Source organism: Xyrauchen texanus, chromosome 24, assembly GCF_025860055.1.
Source record: "Xyrauchen texanus isolate HMW12.3.18 chromosome 24, RBS_HiC_50CHRs, whole genome shotgun sequence".
Classification (NCBI taxonomy): domain Eukaryota; kingdom Metazoa; phylum Chordata; class Actinopteri; order Cypriniformes; family Catostomidae; genus Xyrauchen; species Xyrauchen texanus.
In genome coordinates, this window is record NC_068299.1 from 11,292,389 (window position 1) to 11,312,986 (window position 20,598).

General features: G+C 38.6%; 1 protein-coding gene across 1 annotated transcript in view; it reads left to right on the forward strand.

Moving 5' to 3' along the window:
* The window catches only part of slx4ip (SLX4 interacting protein), a 56,001-nt gene extending 41,866 nt beyond the window's left edge, over positions 1 to 14,135 (forward strand). Inside the window, exons 7-8 of the mRNA XM_052089384.1 lie at positions 11,756 to 11,862; positions 12,537 to 14,135. Coding sequence (XP_051945344.1) covers positions 11,756 to 11,862; positions 12,537 to 13,212 — 783 coding nt within the window. The 3' untranslated portion in view covers positions 13,213 to 14,135. The remainder of the gene's footprint in view (positions 1 to 11,755; positions 11,863 to 12,536) is intronic.
* Positions 14,136 to 20,598: the final 6,463 nt, after the last annotated feature.

Consider the following 20,598-nt stretch of genomic DNA (forward strand, 5'->3'; position numbering starts at 1 on the left):
GTAAATGTAAATGTACCTGTCTCTAAATGTGGACAAAACAAAAGAGATGGATGCTGACTTGAGGAGAGCACAGAGTGACCGCTCTCCGTTGAACATCGACGGCTCCTCTTGGAGATTGTCAAGAGCACCAGATTCCTTGGTGTTCACCTGGCGGAGAACCTCACCTGGACCCTCAACACCAGCTCTATTGCCAAGAAAGCCCAGCAGCGTCTCTACATTCTTCGAAGGCTGAGGAAAGCCCATCTCCCACCCCCCATTCTCACTACATTTAAAATTAAGCATACCACTTTCAGAGTAAAAACTACAAATGGAAACAAAGCAACACTCCGACATTCTGTTGTCACATATTTGGTCATTCAAGGCTCTTCTGACAGAGAGCACTCGGACAGAGAGCGTTCTCTCCTCTCGCGTGTAGCCACGTAGAATGGGGGACTATTGAGAGCATTCTGAGCAGCTGCATCACTGCCTGGTTTGGGATTTGCACCGTTTCAACGCAAAGCCCTGCAGAGGATAGTGAGGACAGCTGAGATCATCGGGGTCTCTCTTCCCTCCATCAAAGACATTTACAAAAAACACTGCATCCGCAAAGCAACCAGCATTTTGGATGACCCCACACACCCCTCACACAAACTCTTCACCCTCCTGCTGTTTGGCAAGAGGTACCGAAGCATTCGGGCCCTCACGGCCAGACTGTGTAACAGCTTCTTCCCCCAAGCCATCAGACTCCTCAATAATCAGAGACTGGACTGACACACACAAACACACGTGTCCTGAGTTTCACTTTATTTATTGTCACTTTATACCTGGCTGCTACCTCAATAACTGCTAAATCCATAGAACACTATCTCATAGTATGTTATGTTTACATTTGGCATTTTTAGAAACTGTCATCTTTTTGCACTACTGTGTACTGGTCGGCGCTGCACTGTCTCTCACTGTGCCTATTGTCCCGTTCATTGTTAATAATTTATTGTACTGTCCCGTACTTTTTGCACTTTATATGGGTATGTTATTTAGTCTGTGTAGTCCCATGTGGTTCTGTGTTTTTCCTGTGTTGTTTTATGAAGCACCCTGGTCCTGGAGGAACGTTGTCTCGTTTCACTGTGTACTGTACTAACTGTATATGGTTGAACGACAATAAAAACCACTTGACTTTACTATGCAACATTTTTCACAAGTGCCTAAAACTTTTGCACAGTACTGTATGTTACAGTTGGGGAAATGTGCAAATTGTGACTGTTAAGCAGTGATTTGTCCTGTTGGGTCAATTTGACCCTAGAACTGCCATGCTGCATCTTCAATGGTAACAGAATTTTAATAGTATGGTGTGGTGATTGGGGCGTGGTCGTGGGTCTGTCTGTGTGAGAGAGAGTGCGGTAAGGCTCGCTACCTGGGTTGTAATTATCTCTTAACACCTGTCTCTTGTTATAGTAAATGTAGTAGAGGGAGACTTAAAAGCCGCACCAGCTCACCAGTTCAGAGAGAAAGCCCTGAGAGCACAAACTCGACGCTTGCTGAGTGTTTAAAAAGTTTCTTTGTTATCTAATTGAGTGTTTGAATCTACATGAATAGACTGCATTAAGTCACCCCAGTACCTGAGGCAGAAAAATAAAAGTCTTACCTGCTCTGCTTTGTTGCCTCCTGACACCTCCATTGCCCAAGAGAACCAAACTTGTTGCAATGGGTAAAGCAATGATGCACCCAAAAATTATAATTCTCTCCTTATTTACTTACCCTTATGCCATCTCAAACTCAAATGACTTTCTTTCTTTTGTGGAACACAAATGCAATAATATGATGTGTTTCTCACCCCCAATCCAAATGTATCATTTCAGAAGACATGGATTAAACCTTTGAGTTGAATGGATAATATTTATGCTGCCTTTATGTCCTTTTTGGAGCAAAAAAGTTGGACCAATTGAATTTGTATGAACAAAAACATCTATCCAGCACAACAACTTTATTTTTGCTCTGCAGAAGAAAGGAAGTCATACGAATTTGAGATGGCAAAAGGGTGTGTAAATTATGAGAGAATCATTTTTGGGCAAACTTTTCCTTTAAAGCTGATGTGTGCCTTTTTTTTTTTTTTTTTTGCATTCAATTAAATTGCAGAGTCAACTATAAGCCATTTGTAAGCTGATGTCACCATAAAGGGTTATTTCATCCATAAATAAAAATTCTCTCATGATTTACTTACTTTTAAGCCATCCCAGATGTGTATGGCTTTCTTCAGCAGAACCGAGGTGAATATTTTTATAAGCATATTTCTGCTGTGTCCATACAATGCAAGTAAACGAAAGCCATGAGGCTGTTTGATGGTCCAAAAGGTTTATTTAGGCAGTATAAAAGTAATCCACACAACTCCAGTCGATCTTCTGGCCAGTGCTGGATTGCTGTTTGAAATGACCTAACCTAAGTGAGTGGTGATGGTGTAGTGAGCTAAAGCACATAACTGGTAATCAGAAGGTCACTGGTTCGATCCCCACAGCCACCACCATTGTGTCCTTGAGCAAGGCACTTAACTCCAGGTTGCTCTGGGGGGATTGTCCCTGTAATAAGTGCACTGTAAGTCGCTTTGGATAAAAGCATCTGCCAAATGTATAAATGTAATGTAACTCTTGAGTGACATTTGTTCCGACTTCTCGTGTAAACGCACCATTACCCTTATGTCACACAAAGGCAACGTGATGCGTCAACTGCTGGCAGGAAGCAATTATTTTAAAGTTAATAAAGTTTTAATTATTGATTTATTTTTTACACAAACATATCGTTTCGGTTCAGAAGGACAGTAATTGATCGACTGGAGTCATGTGGATTACTTTTATGCTGCCTAAATATGCCTTTTAGGCAGCATAAAGTAAACAGGTGCCATCAGGCTGCTGGCTGTTTGATGGTCCCATCAAACAGCCAGCAGCCTGATGGCACCTGTTTACTTGCATTGTATGGTCAAACAGAGCTGAAATGTGCTTATAAATATATTCACTTTGGTTCTGCTGGAGATGGAAAGTCAAACAAATCTGGAATGGCTTAAAGGTAAGTAAATCATGAGAGGATTTTCATTTAAACCCTTCACTAACCCTTTAAAGTGTAAAACTCTTGCTCTATGACACTATCCGTGACATTGCCGTTTGTTTGAGTGGCCTGTCCAGCCTGACTCAGCAACTTGGCGTGAACCAATGGAAGACAGGAGGGAGTTTTCTGTAATCAGTTTGAAAACTGATTTTATTTTTGCAATTTCGTTTGGTGATGCTAATTGCACAGAAATGGCACACTTCAGCTTTAAACACTCCACATGAATTGTCCTTGTAACAAATCCAATGTACTTCAATCACTTTGAATATGAAAGTGTTTGCTCAGTGACTAAAATCTGCTTGACACTGATTGCATTTCTTGAGTGATTCACATCCTGTAATCTTAAGCAGAGGTCAAATTGAAAGGTTCTTTCGTTGTTGTTGCGTGACTAAGAAGCAAACACAGGCGTGGTCTAGAATCAGCACAGCATCATGTCAGTGATGGGAGACGTTAATCCTCGTCCTTTTCATACACTTCCTGAAACACCTTGAGAAGTTGTCTGGAAGTGATTGTAGTCTATATTTGGTCACACCCCATACACTGCATTCTCAGTGCTGGTACCGCTTCCTAGTCAGCATGTACAGTCATCCTTTGGGTCATGTGATTGTAATTGGGGATGTGGGCTGTAAGAATGGCACCGCTAGAGGCCCTGTAATGAAGCAGCGGATCAAAGCTCAGTGCAGATGTGTTTTTATAGCCTCCTCTCCCTTTGGGCAGAACCGCTGTTTTTATGGACATAACTTTATCCGTTCTTTGTTCCTCTCCTATCTCCATTTTTCACACTTTTCCAACAACAAGCCACAGAAGGTTGTCATTTCAGTGCTTCTTGGCCTTGTGAGACTCATTGTCATCTAATCTTGTTTCTCTCCATGGAAACAAATAACTGGATTTCTCAAGTGGTTATGTTTTATGTATAACCTTAAAGGAATAGTTCACCCAAAAATGGAAATTCTGTGATATTTACTCCTGTATGACTTTCTTTCTTATGCAGAGCACAAAAGGAAATATTCTTTTCACCACATTGGCTGTGGATGATGCCTCACATTATAGATTAAACAGTTATTGTTGTATATGTATTGTTGTATATGTTGTTATATAGTAGAGTTATTCTGACAGGTACTTACAAAAGAAAGTGCCAAACATTTGTGTATTTTTGTCACCATGAAATATGTGAATGTGATTCTTTGAATGGGCAAATGTTCTCCTAACACTTTCATGTCACAGACTTCTCTCTCACACATGTTCTTTGTTTAGGATGACATGCATTTGTAAGAAGTCTAAGCTTGTTTGTTGACCTTTGTCATTCTGTGGTGTACAGAACATGCAAGCTTATTTGCAGTCCCAAATAAGCAAGTCTGTGCCAAACGAAAAATCCTGAACATTAACACGATTTCGACACTGCTGTCGTCACAAGGATGATGTCTTTCAGGAGAAATTATGCTAACGTGACAGACTTTCTTGGGGAAAAAATATGTGTTGGTGCTTCTTTGGTTTTCTTTAGCATCTTTAAACATTCTCCTGTGTTATAAATTATCATAGCACATATTCATGCTAAAGAGAACTGTTTGTTACTTGAAGAAATAGTTCACTCAAAATTGAAAATTCTTTCAGAATTTACTCACCATTGTGTTGTTCCAAACCCATATGACATATTTTCCTACATATGGTATTGGTATTGATGGTATTGAACACAAAATGAGATGTTGGGTAGAAAGTTAGCCTCGATCACCATTATCTGTCTTTGTATAGAAAAAAAATGCAATGGAAGTGAATGGTGACTGAGGCTGTCGGTTCACAACATTCTGCCTAATATCTCTTTCTGTGTTCCACTTAAAGATATTTGGGTTTGGAACAATAGGGGGGTGAGAAATGATGAAAGAATTACAATTTATGGGTGAACTATCTCTTTAAGCGACTTGCTCAAGGGCATTATGGTCATAAGGAAGCACTGTAAATTTTAGTTCAAACCTGTGATCTTGTCACCAGCCGGGATTCGTAACTAGAGGCTACTTCCACTACCCACGTTGTGGGCATTCAAGTGATTGTGTTTTTAGTGATCTGCCTAATGGCTAATGATTTCAGAACACGTGACTGTCTGTGTATATTTGTTTGTTTGCTAGTGCAGATGAGCCGTTATAAGGGCGTCCTCTAAACATGCAAGCCCCTATTGTATCAGGTCAACTTGAATTCATGGTTGATTCATGGTTGAGTGTTTATGGGAAAGGAAAGGTTGAATGATCTTGTCATCTTGATTCAAGACTGACTCATTTCCTTGCAAAAATGACCTGTAGTTGGTAGAAGTCACCCTCCATCTTATATGTTCAACAATCACTCCGTGTAAACACATAAATAAACACCATTAATGAATGTTAATAAACTCAGCAAAAAAAGAAACATCCCTTTTTCAGGACACTGTATTTTAAATATAATTTTGTAAAAGGTTTAAACAATGTTTTCCATGCTTGATCAATGAACCATAAACAATTATTGAATATGCACTTTGGGAACGTTAGTTAAGACACTACCAGCTTACAGATTTTTGGCAATTAAGGTCACAGTTATAAAAATGTAGGACACTAAAGAGACCTTTCTACTAATCACAAAAATAAAGATGCCCAGGGTCCCTGCTCATCTGCGTGAACGTGCCTTAGGCATGCTGCATGGAGGCATGAGGACTGCTGATGTGGCCAGGACAATAAATTGCAATGTCAGTACTGTGAGACGCCTAAGACAGCGCTACGGGGAGACAGGAAGGACAGCTGATCGTCCTTGCATTGGCAGACCACTGTAGGAAATTTGGTTGATGTAGATGTACACGGTACGGTTTAAAGTGACCACGTACCTCCACCATTATATGTAGGAATGGTATGTGTGAGCTTGGAATTAAATTAAACTTTCATTTTTCTACATAATTAAGGACATTTATAATGGAATTAGTCGCTTTCGACAACCATAATAAATTAGATTAATGACAAATAACTACATTAATAGATTATACTAGAGGTGCTACCAAGTACCATGACTGATCATGACATTTTAAACTCTTATTTTTTGCTCTATAATGCACATACTGCTATGCTATGATATTGACTTTTACATCATTTGAAAAACGATAAATTTTAACGCTTGTATTACAGACCCACCTACATTTACGTACTTATTCCAATGAGATTAGCTTGTGTGGTAATACTTTGGTCTTGGGTTACAGAGGTTCAAGTCCAGCCAAACACGCAATCTGACATGTGAGACGAAAGTGTCATAAAAGTGACGTGTTTGCTCCAGAAAATGTGCTTTTCACGTTGTGTTTTCTTTTAGGACACTATTGTTTAGGTTAAGGGTAAGGATGTCTATTTTGTTTAGCATTCATTTGCTTTTAGGACACTATTGTTTAGGTTTAGAAAGTTTTAAATTAGTGTGAACCTTGTGCGATTACAACACCATTTCGCTCACTTATGGCGGCCCTTGCTGGGCATTTCACTGTGAAAATTTAATTTTGCAAAGATGTCGCAATGGTCATGTAAATGTCATTAGACCAGGCTATTTCTTTTTTCTTTTACTTCTTCACTGTGCACTTCTATAAAGAAAAGTTTAATTATATATATATAATCACATCTCAAATTCTGTATTGTGGTTAATATAATTCCACTATGGAGTCTTATGTTTTGCTATGACTAATTTTGTGACTGAAATTGCCAGAAGTTGAAAAAACACCCATATATGAAGGTACTACAAACGCACACCTTTTGTAAAGGTGACATGAGCACGCATTATCTCAGACAGAAAGTCCTGTCAGTGCTGGATCAAATTAAAGCCTTATGAGGTTTGTATTATTTCAAATGTCTTTTTCCCACAGACACATTGACTGCTAGCCTCTCCTTGTTCCTTATTCAGTTTACAAATAATTCTACTAGCTCTGTGACTTGGCCTCAATTTCTTTTCTTATCTCTCATTCTCCTTTGAGGGCCAGCGGCTTAAGGAGAGAGTTGCTTCATGTTTGATTCTCTCTGGGAAAGAAACACTGTGTCCATTGTTGCCCTTTCTTTTATCTGTTCTCCAAAGTTTTGTAAAATGCAGATGATGGTATTGAAATTCAAATGCTCTTCCTTCGCTGTCCTTCATATTTTTGTTGAGCATGTGTATGTGCGCCCTAATGTTCACGCTCAACTGGGTGTGTTTATTTTCAGTGGAGTTATCGTTAGTGAGTACTGTATGGTGGGTGTGTTTTGGTGCGCTTGTGTGTCTGGATATCCCCCTAAAAACCATCCAGTCTTGGTTACAGTGGGCGGAGGGACGTGGTGGATTGAGGAGGGGGAGATTCTCTTTGTGTGTAAGAGAGATGGATAGACAGCCAGTGGTCATGGAGGAAACCATGTCTACAGATGAGACAGCAGCCTACTCGCACTGACAGTGGAAATGGATTGTTTTGAAACATCAGCAGTCCACGCTGGAGCATGAATTCCTCTGAATCCTTGTCTCTGTGGTTGAACACACCACAGAGACTCTAGGGCTGTGATACACGCTCTTTTCTCAGAACTTCAGTAATGCCACTCCAAACCAGTATGACTTTCTTTCAAACACAAAAGAAAATTTTTCACACAGCTTTTTTGCCATATAAAGTGAATAGTGACTTTGGCCTGTCTAGCTCAAAAAAGGACAACAATCTAAATAAAAACAAGATAAAATCACAGTAACTGCAGTTTACACGAATCATGCACTTGTCTTTTGAATCTATACATACCGACATTTAAATCATCATTCAATATCAAATCAAATCATTGATGAACTAAGTATGCAGCAAATATGTAAATATGGCGACTACAGCACAGGTTTGACGCCATGACGTTTGGTCACAAGATAAGCAAGAACTAATGTTTGTTGTTATTGACATCTAACTTGTGCTGTTGTTGCCATATTTGCATATTTGCCACATACTCAGCTCATGAATGATTTGAGAGTGCATAACAACTGGCATCACGCACAAAGTCATTTTGTTACTTCGGAAGATATGAAATGGAGTTGCATTGACTACTTTTATTGTGGTTTTATGTTGCTTTTTATTTTTTCATTCTTTATGGAGCTTCACAGCCCATGTTTATACATTATATAGGTTAATGACATGATACAACATTTTTTTTTTTCAGGACTATTACATTATTCCAAAAATTCAGACGAAACAATTACTTGAATATGCCTCTTCTATGATGAACAGGTTTTAAAATTTTAATGTCATGTGGTGGAACCTTTCGGAGACAGAAATAAAAAAGTCTCTTTAAAGGAATGTTTTGGGTTCAATACAAGTTCAATCGACAGCATTTGTGGCATAATGTTGATTACCACAAAAATGTATTTTGCCTCCTTTTCTTTTAAAAAGCAATAATTGAGGTTCCAGTTACAACGGAAGAGAATGGGGCCCATTTTTGAATGTTAAAATACTGTTTCAAAAGTATAGCCACAAGACATAAAGGATATGCGTGCAAACATGATTTTAATGTGTTAATAATTCACTTTTGTCCACCACATCTTGCCATTCTGTTTTCATGTGACAAAGATCATAAAACAGAGGGGACCCTTTTAGACCCTCATGACTGAGTGTGAAGTAAAAAAACTATGTTTTGATATTTTTTATGAAAAGGCACAATTTATTCAGATTATATGGTATAACCGTAAGAAAACTTGTATATATATATTTTAAATTATATTAAAATCTTTTTTTTCCCTTAAAATGTGTTCAAGTGGCAAGGAAAGTACTTTTATATCTTTCACTTGATTGTTACACAACATAACATTTTCATGTCATTAGATTATAATTTGTAATTGTTTTATTTTTAAAAAATGCTTTAAATGTTTCCACGGAAGAAAGAAAGTCATATGAGTTTGGAGTAACATTAGGATTTGTAAATAATGATGCAATTTTCAGTTCTGGGTGAACTATCCCTTTAAACTGAACGTTTGCTCTTTTAGCCATTGATCAGGCCATTTAGAATTGATTTATGTGCAGTCCTTGTGCAGAGTGAGTTTGTAATTTGTCTTTGTACAATGAAATTTCACATACCAGTAACTATTATCACCGCTAAAAAGACTTGGCTTGCAACTGAGATCCTATCTTGCGACACTTATTATTCATATCATATAAAACATAAATGAACACCAGTAGCATTCCACAGAAAATTATATGAAGTCAATCAGATCATGTAATCAATCTATACATGTAGTCAAATTCTCTGAACTGGCATTCCTTTGTCAGATGGTCAGTTGTCTGGCAGGTTGCATCACATTCGCATGCTGCAGAATCTGCAACTCCCCTGCATGACCTGCTCTCAGCACTTCAGCTCTAAGTCAGGAAAGTTGAACCTGAAAGAGTGTACGCTAATAGTGCTAATAGCCACTATAGTGCCTATTCCAGAAAAAGTTGTAAATGCAGCACATGCATTAGCATTATAAATTGCGCTCCGATATGTTTGTGAATGCAGTAACGCATAACATCAAGCTTGTGTAGCTAGAAGCACTGGTGCACGTGCACTTGTCTAGAGTATTTGTTTGGGGCCTTTGGACCTCACAGAAGTGGTAGGGGCCAAAAGCTAGTTAGGGGCCCATAATGTTCACATGTTTTGTGTCCATCTACTTTGTTTTTCAATGGTTTTTCTATGTAAACGTGCTCTAGATAGACATCTTTGACCGCTGCACCACTTTTTTTCAGCATCTCACGAAGGAGCGCCACATTTTCTAGACACTGTGTCAAGTTAAACACTATTAAACTTTTAAAACCGTTCAACTGTTATATTTGATTTTGCTGCATCTTGCTTTTTTTTAGTTCAAGAACTTATTTTCCCCAACATAGTGGTGAAATCTTATGGCTCAACCCTTGTAAGATTCAAACTTTCAGTCTTTTGGTAACTATCCCATATATCTAACCACTTGGACACCCCTCTGTATGAAACAAAGTAAAATATATTAGGACATAGAGGCCCATTCTCTAGGCCAAATCTGTGCACCTCACATGAATCTCATCCCTCCGCAGTTTCCTCCATTCACTCTAATGACTTGACGGACCTTGTGCTTATCTGCCCATTTGCTCCTAAAATAGAACTAATAGCCTATATATCTTTAACCTGTTCAGAGGCCAGTTGGTAAACCTACTCTTTTATGAAATCCAATCAGTATGGACTGGAATGATTGTTTTGTCGGTTAATCGCAGTTCAATGATCCTGTGCGCATAAAGATGGCTGTCACAAGCACCCGCTCTGTTCTTGCTCAGTCAAGGATTGTTCTGTTGATAGAGCTTCATTAGGACTGTTGAAGGTGCATGTTGGTGGGATTCAATAAGCTGCCTCTTCTCTTTATTCTTCCCAGAATGGCCCAGTTAAGCATGGCTAGTACTAGAACAAGGACTTCAAAGTGTTTGTTTGTGTGTGCGTTTGTGTGTTTTAATCCCGAATAACTAACTAAAAGTAGCGAAACTAATAACTCAAAGGAATAGTTCACCCTAAAAAGAAAATTCTGTAATTATTTACCCTAATTTAGCTTCAAACCCGTATTACTTTTTTTTTTTCATGGAACACAAAAGTTTAATTTTCAGTCTTGATAGGGTTTATTTGCCATACTGACAGTGAATAATGGCTCTGTCATGCACAAAAAGGACAACAACAAAAAAAATCTATAAATTCACAGTGCAAGTAATATATATGACTCATGCACCATATTCCAAGTCTCACATTGTGAGATGAACAGAATGAAAATAAAGTTGCTGTTCACTCCCAAATCAGATCATTAATAAAGTGCTTAAATCAAATATCTTGGCTACATCAATAACTTCAAACCTCATTGGTTCTCACCATGTGTCACGATCAAATGCGGGACATGACATTGTTATATTTTGTCACAAGATGTGATGAGAACCAATGAGATGTGATGCTATCGACATAGCCGCTGATGTTACACTTACTTAGTGCTTACTTAGTTGACTGCATATAAAGCTGGAATCTTCTTCTTTCTGCTGCTCCCGTTAGGGGTCGCCATAGCGGACCATCCATGATCCGCATATTTGACTTGGCACAGGTTATACAACTGATGCCCTTCCTGACGCAACATCCAGTGGCTGAGGGACTCTCACTCACACCTACGGGGAAATTTTAGATAGCATATAAAGATGGAATATGAGAGAAAATTTTAACATTGAAAAAATTGCACACGTCACCTTTAATTTGTGATAATTGTTTTGAATGAAGATATTATGATAGTAACATGCACACAAACACACATTGTTTAAAATGCAACATGCACAAGCATGTTCATACACAGATATTTATATCCTCATGAACACAAAACATTTGATTACCAAGGCAGAGAGGGGAAAAACAGAGAGCATTCTGATCTTCCTCTGAATGCTGGCAGTTAAATACAAGCTCTGCTTTTGTTTTGATGGCCATACCCAAGAGACCAAGCGAAAACACAACATCCCACAGATCTGTTCCCATGGTTACACCAAATATCTCCAAGTTACTACAAGTCAGCACAATGGACTTCTCTTAGAGTGCTTTGTCCTGCTTTTTTCATGTACTTCACAGTTCCTGCCAGGTGTTGAGAGATTGTGTTCTAGTGCTATAGAAGTATTAAAGCCACTGAGCTTAACATTTTCACAGCAGTCCATTAATAATGTGACTCTTTCTTATTTTCTGGTTTTAAGAGTGAGCAGAGTGCACCAAGCAAGTCAAAGTATTTTACTAGCCCTGGTGAAAGTGTAGATCCATTACCCAGCACTGCAGCAACGCAAAGGGCCATCCTTCAGAAGATGTAAGTACGGCTCTGATGCAGCTTCTGGTGATGAGGTCCACAGAATTCTCATTGAACATTGCTTCATTCTTACCGTCAAAAAAACTAAATCCAATTTGCACAAATATAGTAATTCAATTGAAAACATTTTAACATGATTTTAGTGTGATAAAATCACTTACTAAGCTTGTCTCTTTGAAGTTACTTCCAATATTACAAATTCGCTGTCATAACGATGTAATGCTGGTAAAACATGCGATTTTATATCACTAAAATCATGTAGAACAGAGATTTATCACACTGAAATTATGTTACCGACGTAAAATGTTCTTGTGGACATACATAAGAAACGGTGTGTATTTGAATGTTTATGGACTGGCCACATTCACTTCCATTGTAAGTGCTTTACTGTATTTGCATTTTAAAAAAACATATACAAGAAAAGCAAGAGACATTTTCTGATATTGATATTGAAGTCTCAAATTTCTTTAAATGTTAAATTTTACAATATTACCATTTATTTCTGTTTTATAGTTAAGCAATTGGCAATGATTGATTTCTGTTTTGGTTTTGATTCACTTAGTTTGAATCAGCACACCCAACAGTTACTGGCTATATATATATATATATATATATATATATATATATATATATAATTTGGTGCACATCTTACTTGTGTTTGTTCATTCTTACAGTGCCAGGCAGGCTAAAATCCAGCCCATACAATGCCAAGATGATCAAGGATCCAGATCAGCCCAGCTAAATGTGGATGCAACAGAGAAGAGATCTTTCGAAGGCCATGAAGGCCATCATACTGTACCTCTGTCATCTGAGGGCTTGTTCACAGATAAGTCATTAGAGATGGCTTGTGTGCAAGAGGAAGTGAAACCTGTGTTTTCATCTGAATTAGGTTATAGCAATAGGAGTGGGAGTGCACAGAGCTGCCCAAATGAAGGTAAACCCTCAGAGCAGCTCAACATTGATCAGGCCGCTGCTCTAAGGAGAAGACAACGAACCCCAAGTAGCTCAGGGGAGGACCCTGTTCACCAGAAGGCAAAGAGAGTGCGTATTGGAGATGCTGCAGTACTAAGCAATTCCAACAGGCTCTCTTCCGGCCTCACTGCACTTGGTTCCACTTGGAGTCCATGTAATGCAGTTCAGCCTGAGATCAGAGTTCAAGAGGAGCAGCTTGCAAATGGAAACAGCACCGCCATGCAGACTAACCAAAGCAGGCTGGCCGCAAGTCTGAGAGACCTATCCGTCAAGCCTGGATCCTCTGGCTGCACTATTAGTTCCAGATCGGCCACCAGAGAGGAAAGGAGGGGAAGTGCGCCCAAAACATCCCGATTACGCCGGCTCAAGAAGTCCTGAGGGGCACAACGGCAGAGAGCAGGAGAGGATGTTAGACGCCACCAAGATGGATGTTACAGTACACACTTCTACTGTAATGCTGTCTGTCAATGATGGTTGCACAAGAGTTCACCACACAGATTTTCATGCTTTGCACACACAATTTCCTTTCTGCCTTTAAAGAAAAATGTTTCGGAGACACACACATACATGCAATTACTTTTACTTGCTTGTGTTAGATTATTGAGAAGTTCTTAAATATTTGAATAGGTTTAATTTGCAATGGATTTAAAATACCAGAACCAGTTAAAAGGGACACACACAAACAATAACTGCACTCTAAAAAAAAAACATGCAGCACAAATGTAGATGCAGTTTTCTGCGTAAGATTTGAATTTCAGACTAGCGGGAGCCACTGAGCACGCTGTGGCTTCAAGCCCAAATCTCTGGCTCCAACTGTCTGAATTCTGCTCTCTTCCAGCTTTAGTTGAGTACATGATTGATTTCACTGTGTTCACACATACATACAGAGCTCCTTAAGCGATCAGGGTTTTCACCGTTGGAGCCGACTGTCGTCTCCCTGTGGTTATAGTTTGTAAATGTGTTATTGCTTTTCATTACATCGAGATGACTGACAACATTATGGATAGCTGTACAGTCTATGTCTAATATTTGGCTAATCATGGGTGCAGTCAACCTTGATATAGAGTGTAATGGCAGGCTGATTATATTGTACGTGTGGACATAAATTCATCTAGTCACATGCTCTGATTTTCCAGCCATACATACCAATTCCAGCATTCACTTTTGGTCTATGTCTTTAGAAAAATAGACAGATGTGTCATTGCCTATCATAAACATAATATTCAAACATTGTGCTGTAATCATTCCTTAAAGAGGTTGTTACGTAGGGTACATAAAAGCAATCTGAATCTTTCAGTTGACCCCCCAAAACTACAAAAAACTAAATTTGAGATAAAAAGATTGAAGGCAGGATTAGGGTGAGAAGACCTTTTAAAGTGGTTTTAAATTGTGATGTTTTGTAATGAAATGTAAATAATTAAAGATGAAAAATGAAGAAAAATTTTCTGATTGTATTGCTTTTAAACCAGCTTCAGTAAATGAACTTGAGGTATCCAAGTTACAGTATAATGTTTGTCAAAAGACGAGATCCATGCAATCCATTTTTCATTGAATAATGGATCTTTTAATATAATTTCAGTTCTCTATTGTCAGTTTTGATCAAAACAACAAAAATACTCTAATAAAGCAGCTGTGCAACTTTAACTTTTGTTAAAATACATTCATCCACCAAAACAAAACTCTGAACAGCCAGTAGTTTTAAGGAGACAATACTGTTTTAACACTTGTTCTACATATCAATGTAAAAACTTGTAAATAGTACAAATAATGCATATAAACAAAATAATAATGGCCACCATAATTTTCCAGCACTGCTTTAACCCTCTTGGGCATGAAGTTCACCAGAGCTTCACAGGTTGCCACTGGAGTCCTCTTCCACTCCTACATGATGACATCACGGAGCTGGTGGATGTTAGAGACCTTGTGCTCCATTTTCCGTTTGAGGATGCCCCACAGATGCTCAATAGGGTTTAGGTCTGGAGACATGCTTGGCTAGTCCATCACCTTCACCCTCAGCTTCTGTAGCAAGGCAGTTGTCATCTTGGAGGTGTGTTTGGGGTTGTTATGCTGGAATACTGCCCTGCGGCCCAGTCTCCGAAGGGAGGTGATCATGCTCTGCTTCAGTATGTCACAGTACATGTTGGCATTCATGGTTACCTCAATGAACTGCACCCAGTGCCAGCAGCACTCATGAAGCCCCAGATCATGACACTCCCACAACCATGCTTGACTGTAGGCAAGACACACTTGTCTTTGTACTCCTCACCTGGTTTCCGCCACACACGCTTGACACCATCTGAACCAAATAAGTTTATCTTGGTCTCATCAGACCACAGGACATGGTTCCAGTAATCCATGTCCTTAGTCTGCTTGTCTTCAGCAAACTGTTTGCAGGCTTTCTTGTGCACCATCTTTAGAAGAGGCTTCCTTCTGGGCTGACAGCCATGCAGACCAATTTGATGCAGTGTGCGGCGTATGGTCTGAGCACTGACAGGCTGACCCCCCCACCCCTTCAACATCTGCAGCAATGCTGGAAGCACTCATACGTCTATTTCCCAAAGACAACCTCTGGATATGACGCTGCGCACGTGCACTCAATTTCTTTGGTCGACCATGGCGAGGCCTGTTCTCAGTGGAACCTGTCCTGTTAAACTGCTGCATGGTCTTGGCCACCATACACCATAGGCCATCTTTATGTAGAGCAACAATTCTTTTTTTTCAGACCTCAGCGAGTTCTTTGCCATGAGGTGCCATGTTGAACTTCCAGTGACCAATTTGAGGGAGTGTGAGAGCGATGACACTAAATTGAACAAACCTGCTCCCCATTCACACCTGAGACCTTGTAACACTAACGAGTCACATGACACCGGGAGGGAAAATGGCTAATTGGGCTCAATTTGGACATTTTCACTTAGTACTCACTTTTGTTGCCAGCGGTTTAGACATTAATGGCTGTGTGCGAAGTTATTTTGAGGGGACAGCAAATTTACACTGTTATACAAGCTGTACACTCACTACTTTACATTGTAGCAAAGTGTCATTTCTTCAGTGTTGTCACATGAAAAGATACAATCAAATATTTACAAAAATGTGAAAGTTACTGTGTATATATATATATATATATATATATATATATATATATATATATATATATGTATATATATATATATATATATATGTGTGTGTGTGTGTATATATATATATATATATATATATATATATATATATATATATATATATATATACACTCACCTAAAGGATTATTAGGAACACCTGTTCAATTTCTCATTAATGCAATTATCTAATCAACCAATCACATGGCAGTTGCTTCAGTGCATTTAGGGGTGTGGTCCTGGTCAAGACAATCTCCTGAACTCCAAACTGAATGTCAGAATGGGAAAGAAAGGTGATTTAAGCAATTTTGAGCGTGGCATGGTTGCTGGTGCCAGACGGGCCGGTCTGAGTATTTCACAATCTGCTCAGTTACTGGGATTTTCACGCACAACCATTTCTAGGGTTTACAAAGAATGGTGTGAAAAGGGAAAAACATCCAATATGCGGCAGTCCTGTGGGCGAAAATGCCTTGTTGATGCTAGAGGTCAGAGGAGAATGGGCCGACTGATTCAAGCTGATAGAAGAGCAACTTTGCCTGAAATAACCACTCGTTACAACCGAGGTATTCAGCAAAGCATTTGTGAAGCCACAACACGCACAACCTTGAGGCGGATGGGCTACAACAGCAGAAGACCCCACCGGGTACCACTCATCTCCACTACAAATAGGAAAAAGAGGCTACAATTTGCAAGAGCTCACCAAAATTGGACAGTTGAAGACTGGAAAAATGTTGCCTGGTCTGATGAGTCTCGATTTCTGTTGAGACATTCAGATGGTAGAGTCAGAATTTGGCGTAAACAGAATGAGAACAGGGATCCATCATGCCTTGTTACCACTGTGCAGGCTGGTGGTGGTGGTGGTGTAATGGTGTTGGGGATGTTTTCTTGGCACACTTTAGGCCCCTTAGTGCCAATTGGGCATCATTTAAATGCCACGGCCTACCTGAGCATTGTTTCTGACCATGTCCATCCCTTTATGGCCACCATGTACCCATCCTCTGATGGCTACTTCCAGCAGGATAATGCACCATGTCACAAAGCTTGAATCATTTCAAATTGGTTTCTTGAACATGACAATGAGTTCACTGTACTAAAATGGCCCCCACAGTCACCAGATCTCAACCCAATAGAGCATCTTTGGGATGTGGTGGAACGGGAGCTTCGTGCCCTGGATGTGCATCCCACAAATCTCCATCAACTGCAAGATGCTATCCTATCAATATGGGCCAACATTTCTAAAGAATGCTTTCAGCACCTTGTTGAATCAATGCCACGTAGAATTAAGGCAGTTCTGAAGGCTGAAAGGGGTCAAACACAGTATTAGTATGGTGTTCCTAATAATCCTTTAGGTGAGTGTACATGTATATGTGTGTGTATATATATATATATGTGTGTGTGTGTATATATATATATGTGTGTGTGTGTGTATATATATGTGTGTGTGTGTGTATATATATGTGTGTGTGTGTGTGTGTATATATATATATATGTGTGTGTGTGTATATATATATATATATATGTGTGTGTGTATATATATATATGTGTGTGTGTGTGTATATATATATATATATATGTGTGTGTGTGTATATATATATATATATGTGTGTGTGTATATATATATATATATGTGTGTGTGTATATATATATATATGTGTGTGTGTGTGTGTATATATATATATGTGTGTGTGTATATATATATATATATATATATATGTGTGTATATATATATATATGTGTGTGTGTATATATATATATATATATATATGATCTAAAAGAAAACGTGATTCTTCAGACAAGGCCACCATCTTCCATTGCTCCATGGCCCAGTTCTGACATTCATGTGCCCATTGTAGGTGCTTTCAGCAGTGGACAGGGGTCAGCATGGGCACCCTGACCAGTCTGCAGCTACACAGCCCCATACGCAGCAAGCTATGATGCACTGTGTGACACTTTTCACTCATGGCCAGCATACATTTTTTAAGCAATTTGTGCTACAGTAGCTCGGACCAGACAGGCTAGCCTTCACTCCCCACGTGCATCAGTGAGGGTTCACCAGTTGTGCTTCCTTGGACCGCTTTTGGTAGGTACTAACCACTGCATACCAGGAACACCCCACAAGAACTGTTGTTTTGGAGATGCTCTGACTCAGTTGTCTAGCCATCACAATTTGGCTCTTGCCCAAGTTCAGATTCTTACACTTGCCCAATTTTCCTGCTTCCAACACATGAAATTCAAGAACTGACTGTTCGCTTTCTGTCTAATATATATCCCACCCCTTGACAGGTGCCATCATAACAAGATAATAAATGTTATTCACTTCACCTGTCATTGGTTTAATTGGTTTTCACTATTTGAAAAAAGTAACTTTTGATCAAATATAGACAGGCCCCATTTCCAGCAGCCATCACCCAACACCTTATCCTTGAATAATCATGCTAAATTGCTAACGTAATACTAGAAAATCACATGCCATTATATTAAACAGATTTGAAAGCTATTTGGTTTTTTGAATGAAGCTTAACATTGTTTTGTGTTTGTTTTTGAGTTGCCACAGTATGCAATACACTGGCATGTTTTACGGTCAATATTAGATCAAAAATGGCAAAAAAAAGAAACCGCTTTCTCTAGAAACTCATCAATCAATCATTGTTTTGAGGAATGAAGGCTATACAATGCTTGAAATACAAATGAAAAGTTTAGAGTGGGCAAAGAAACAGACATTGGACAACAGATAATTGGAAAAGAGTGTTATGGATCTTAACCCCTTTGATCTTTAGTGGGATCAGTTAGACTGTAAGGTGTGTGAGAAGTGCCTGACAAGACAACCACATCTATGGCAAGTGCTACAGGAAGTGTGGGGTGAAATATCACCTGAGTATTTGGACAAACTGACAGCTAGAATGCCAAGGATCTCCAAAGCTGTCATTGCTGCACATGGAGGATTTTTTGATGAGAACTCTTTGTAGATAATTTTGTTTTTAAATTGTAATAGTAATTTTTCACGTTATTAATGTCCTAACTATACTTTGTGGAATGCCACTTTGGTGAATAAAAGTATCAATTTTTTTCAGTTTCTGTACATTATTCCAAACTTTTGGCCACCAGAGTATATATTCTGTATATACTAATATATATATATATATATATATATATATATATATATATATATATATATATAGTCTGGCCATTCTCTGTTGACCTCTCTCATCAACATGGCATTTTTGTCCACAGAACTGCTGCTCATTGGATGTTTTTGGCACCATTCTGCATAAATTCTGTTGTGTGTGAAAATCCCAGTAGATCAGCAGTTACAGAAATACTCAAACCAGCCCATCTGGCACCAACAATCATGCCATGCTCAAAATCACTGAGATGACATTTTTCCCCATTCTGATGGGGAAAAAATCAAATGGAATTTTCAGCCTCATAAACTTGTCAAATTTTAGTTTATCTTGTAAAAATTGTATTCTGCTACTCTTGCTTCTTGCAACTTTGACAACACTGAGATGACATACTGCTGCTCCACTGATCCATCTCAGATTACAATGGTTCGGTTTGGAGTTGATTCCAAAAAGAATATATTTTTTGACTCCACTCAAGGGAGTGACATGATCTTTTGTCATACAGTGTACAAGTAAATAATAGTCTGATTTATAGTGAGCTGTTTATTGTAAGATTTCACTATGCTTACCATTTATTCTTAAGAGAAAATAGCCCAAATTGACTAATAACTTGAAAACAGAATCAGAGGTTGATTTCAACATTTGTGGAATTGAACAGCCCTATACATCATTTCAACAATATCATTCTAGAGTGGGGTTTTTGGAAAAGGAGGCATGTTTAATTTAGTCAACATCCACATTAAACCGTTTAAATTTAAATCCTAAATTTAATTTCCTTACGTCATCGTTTTCCAAAGTACATGATTATGGAGAGCGTTTTCTAAAGTCTTCACTTTCGGTGCAGGGATATGGCGTTCTGGTGTTGATGAGGCATAAACGCAGCCAAATTAGTGCATTTTCAAAATAAATCGTATTGGTATGGACGTGGCTATGTCAGGCAGAACTTCTAGAATATCTAGCATAACTTAAAGTACTTTTAAAAACCATGAAATTAAGAATATGTTAACATTGAATTATGTATTGGTCAGAACATTACACTGGAGATCAGTATTTCTTGAATTAAAGCTTAAAGATTTAGAAATGTGTAATTTCTGCACCACCCAACAGAATGGCAAAACATTTTGACCGAACAGAACAGGTAGTCCTACCACCGCGCTATTGGTTGAGCCAATGTTGTTATGTCTGGCCTAGTCATGTGGTTTTAAGAGATTGCAATTCCTCCAAAATTATACACTTCTCCTTTAACTAGATCCCTCTCAAGATTGACAAACATTTGAAAACCCTTTTTACTCATCACCATTAGGTACAGAGTACAGTCAGAACCACATAGCTATTGCATGTTAACACATTTAGACAGACCTTGTGCCTCTGACATTCTCCATGTAACAACACTACATCAGCACAAGGAGCCTTTCAGAATAAAAACGTTCTTAAACTAGATGTAGCTCATTGGATGAAACAGAACATAGACAGGTTTTTTTTTTTAATCATTTAACTTAAAAGTATCTAAAACAAACAAACAAAAAAAA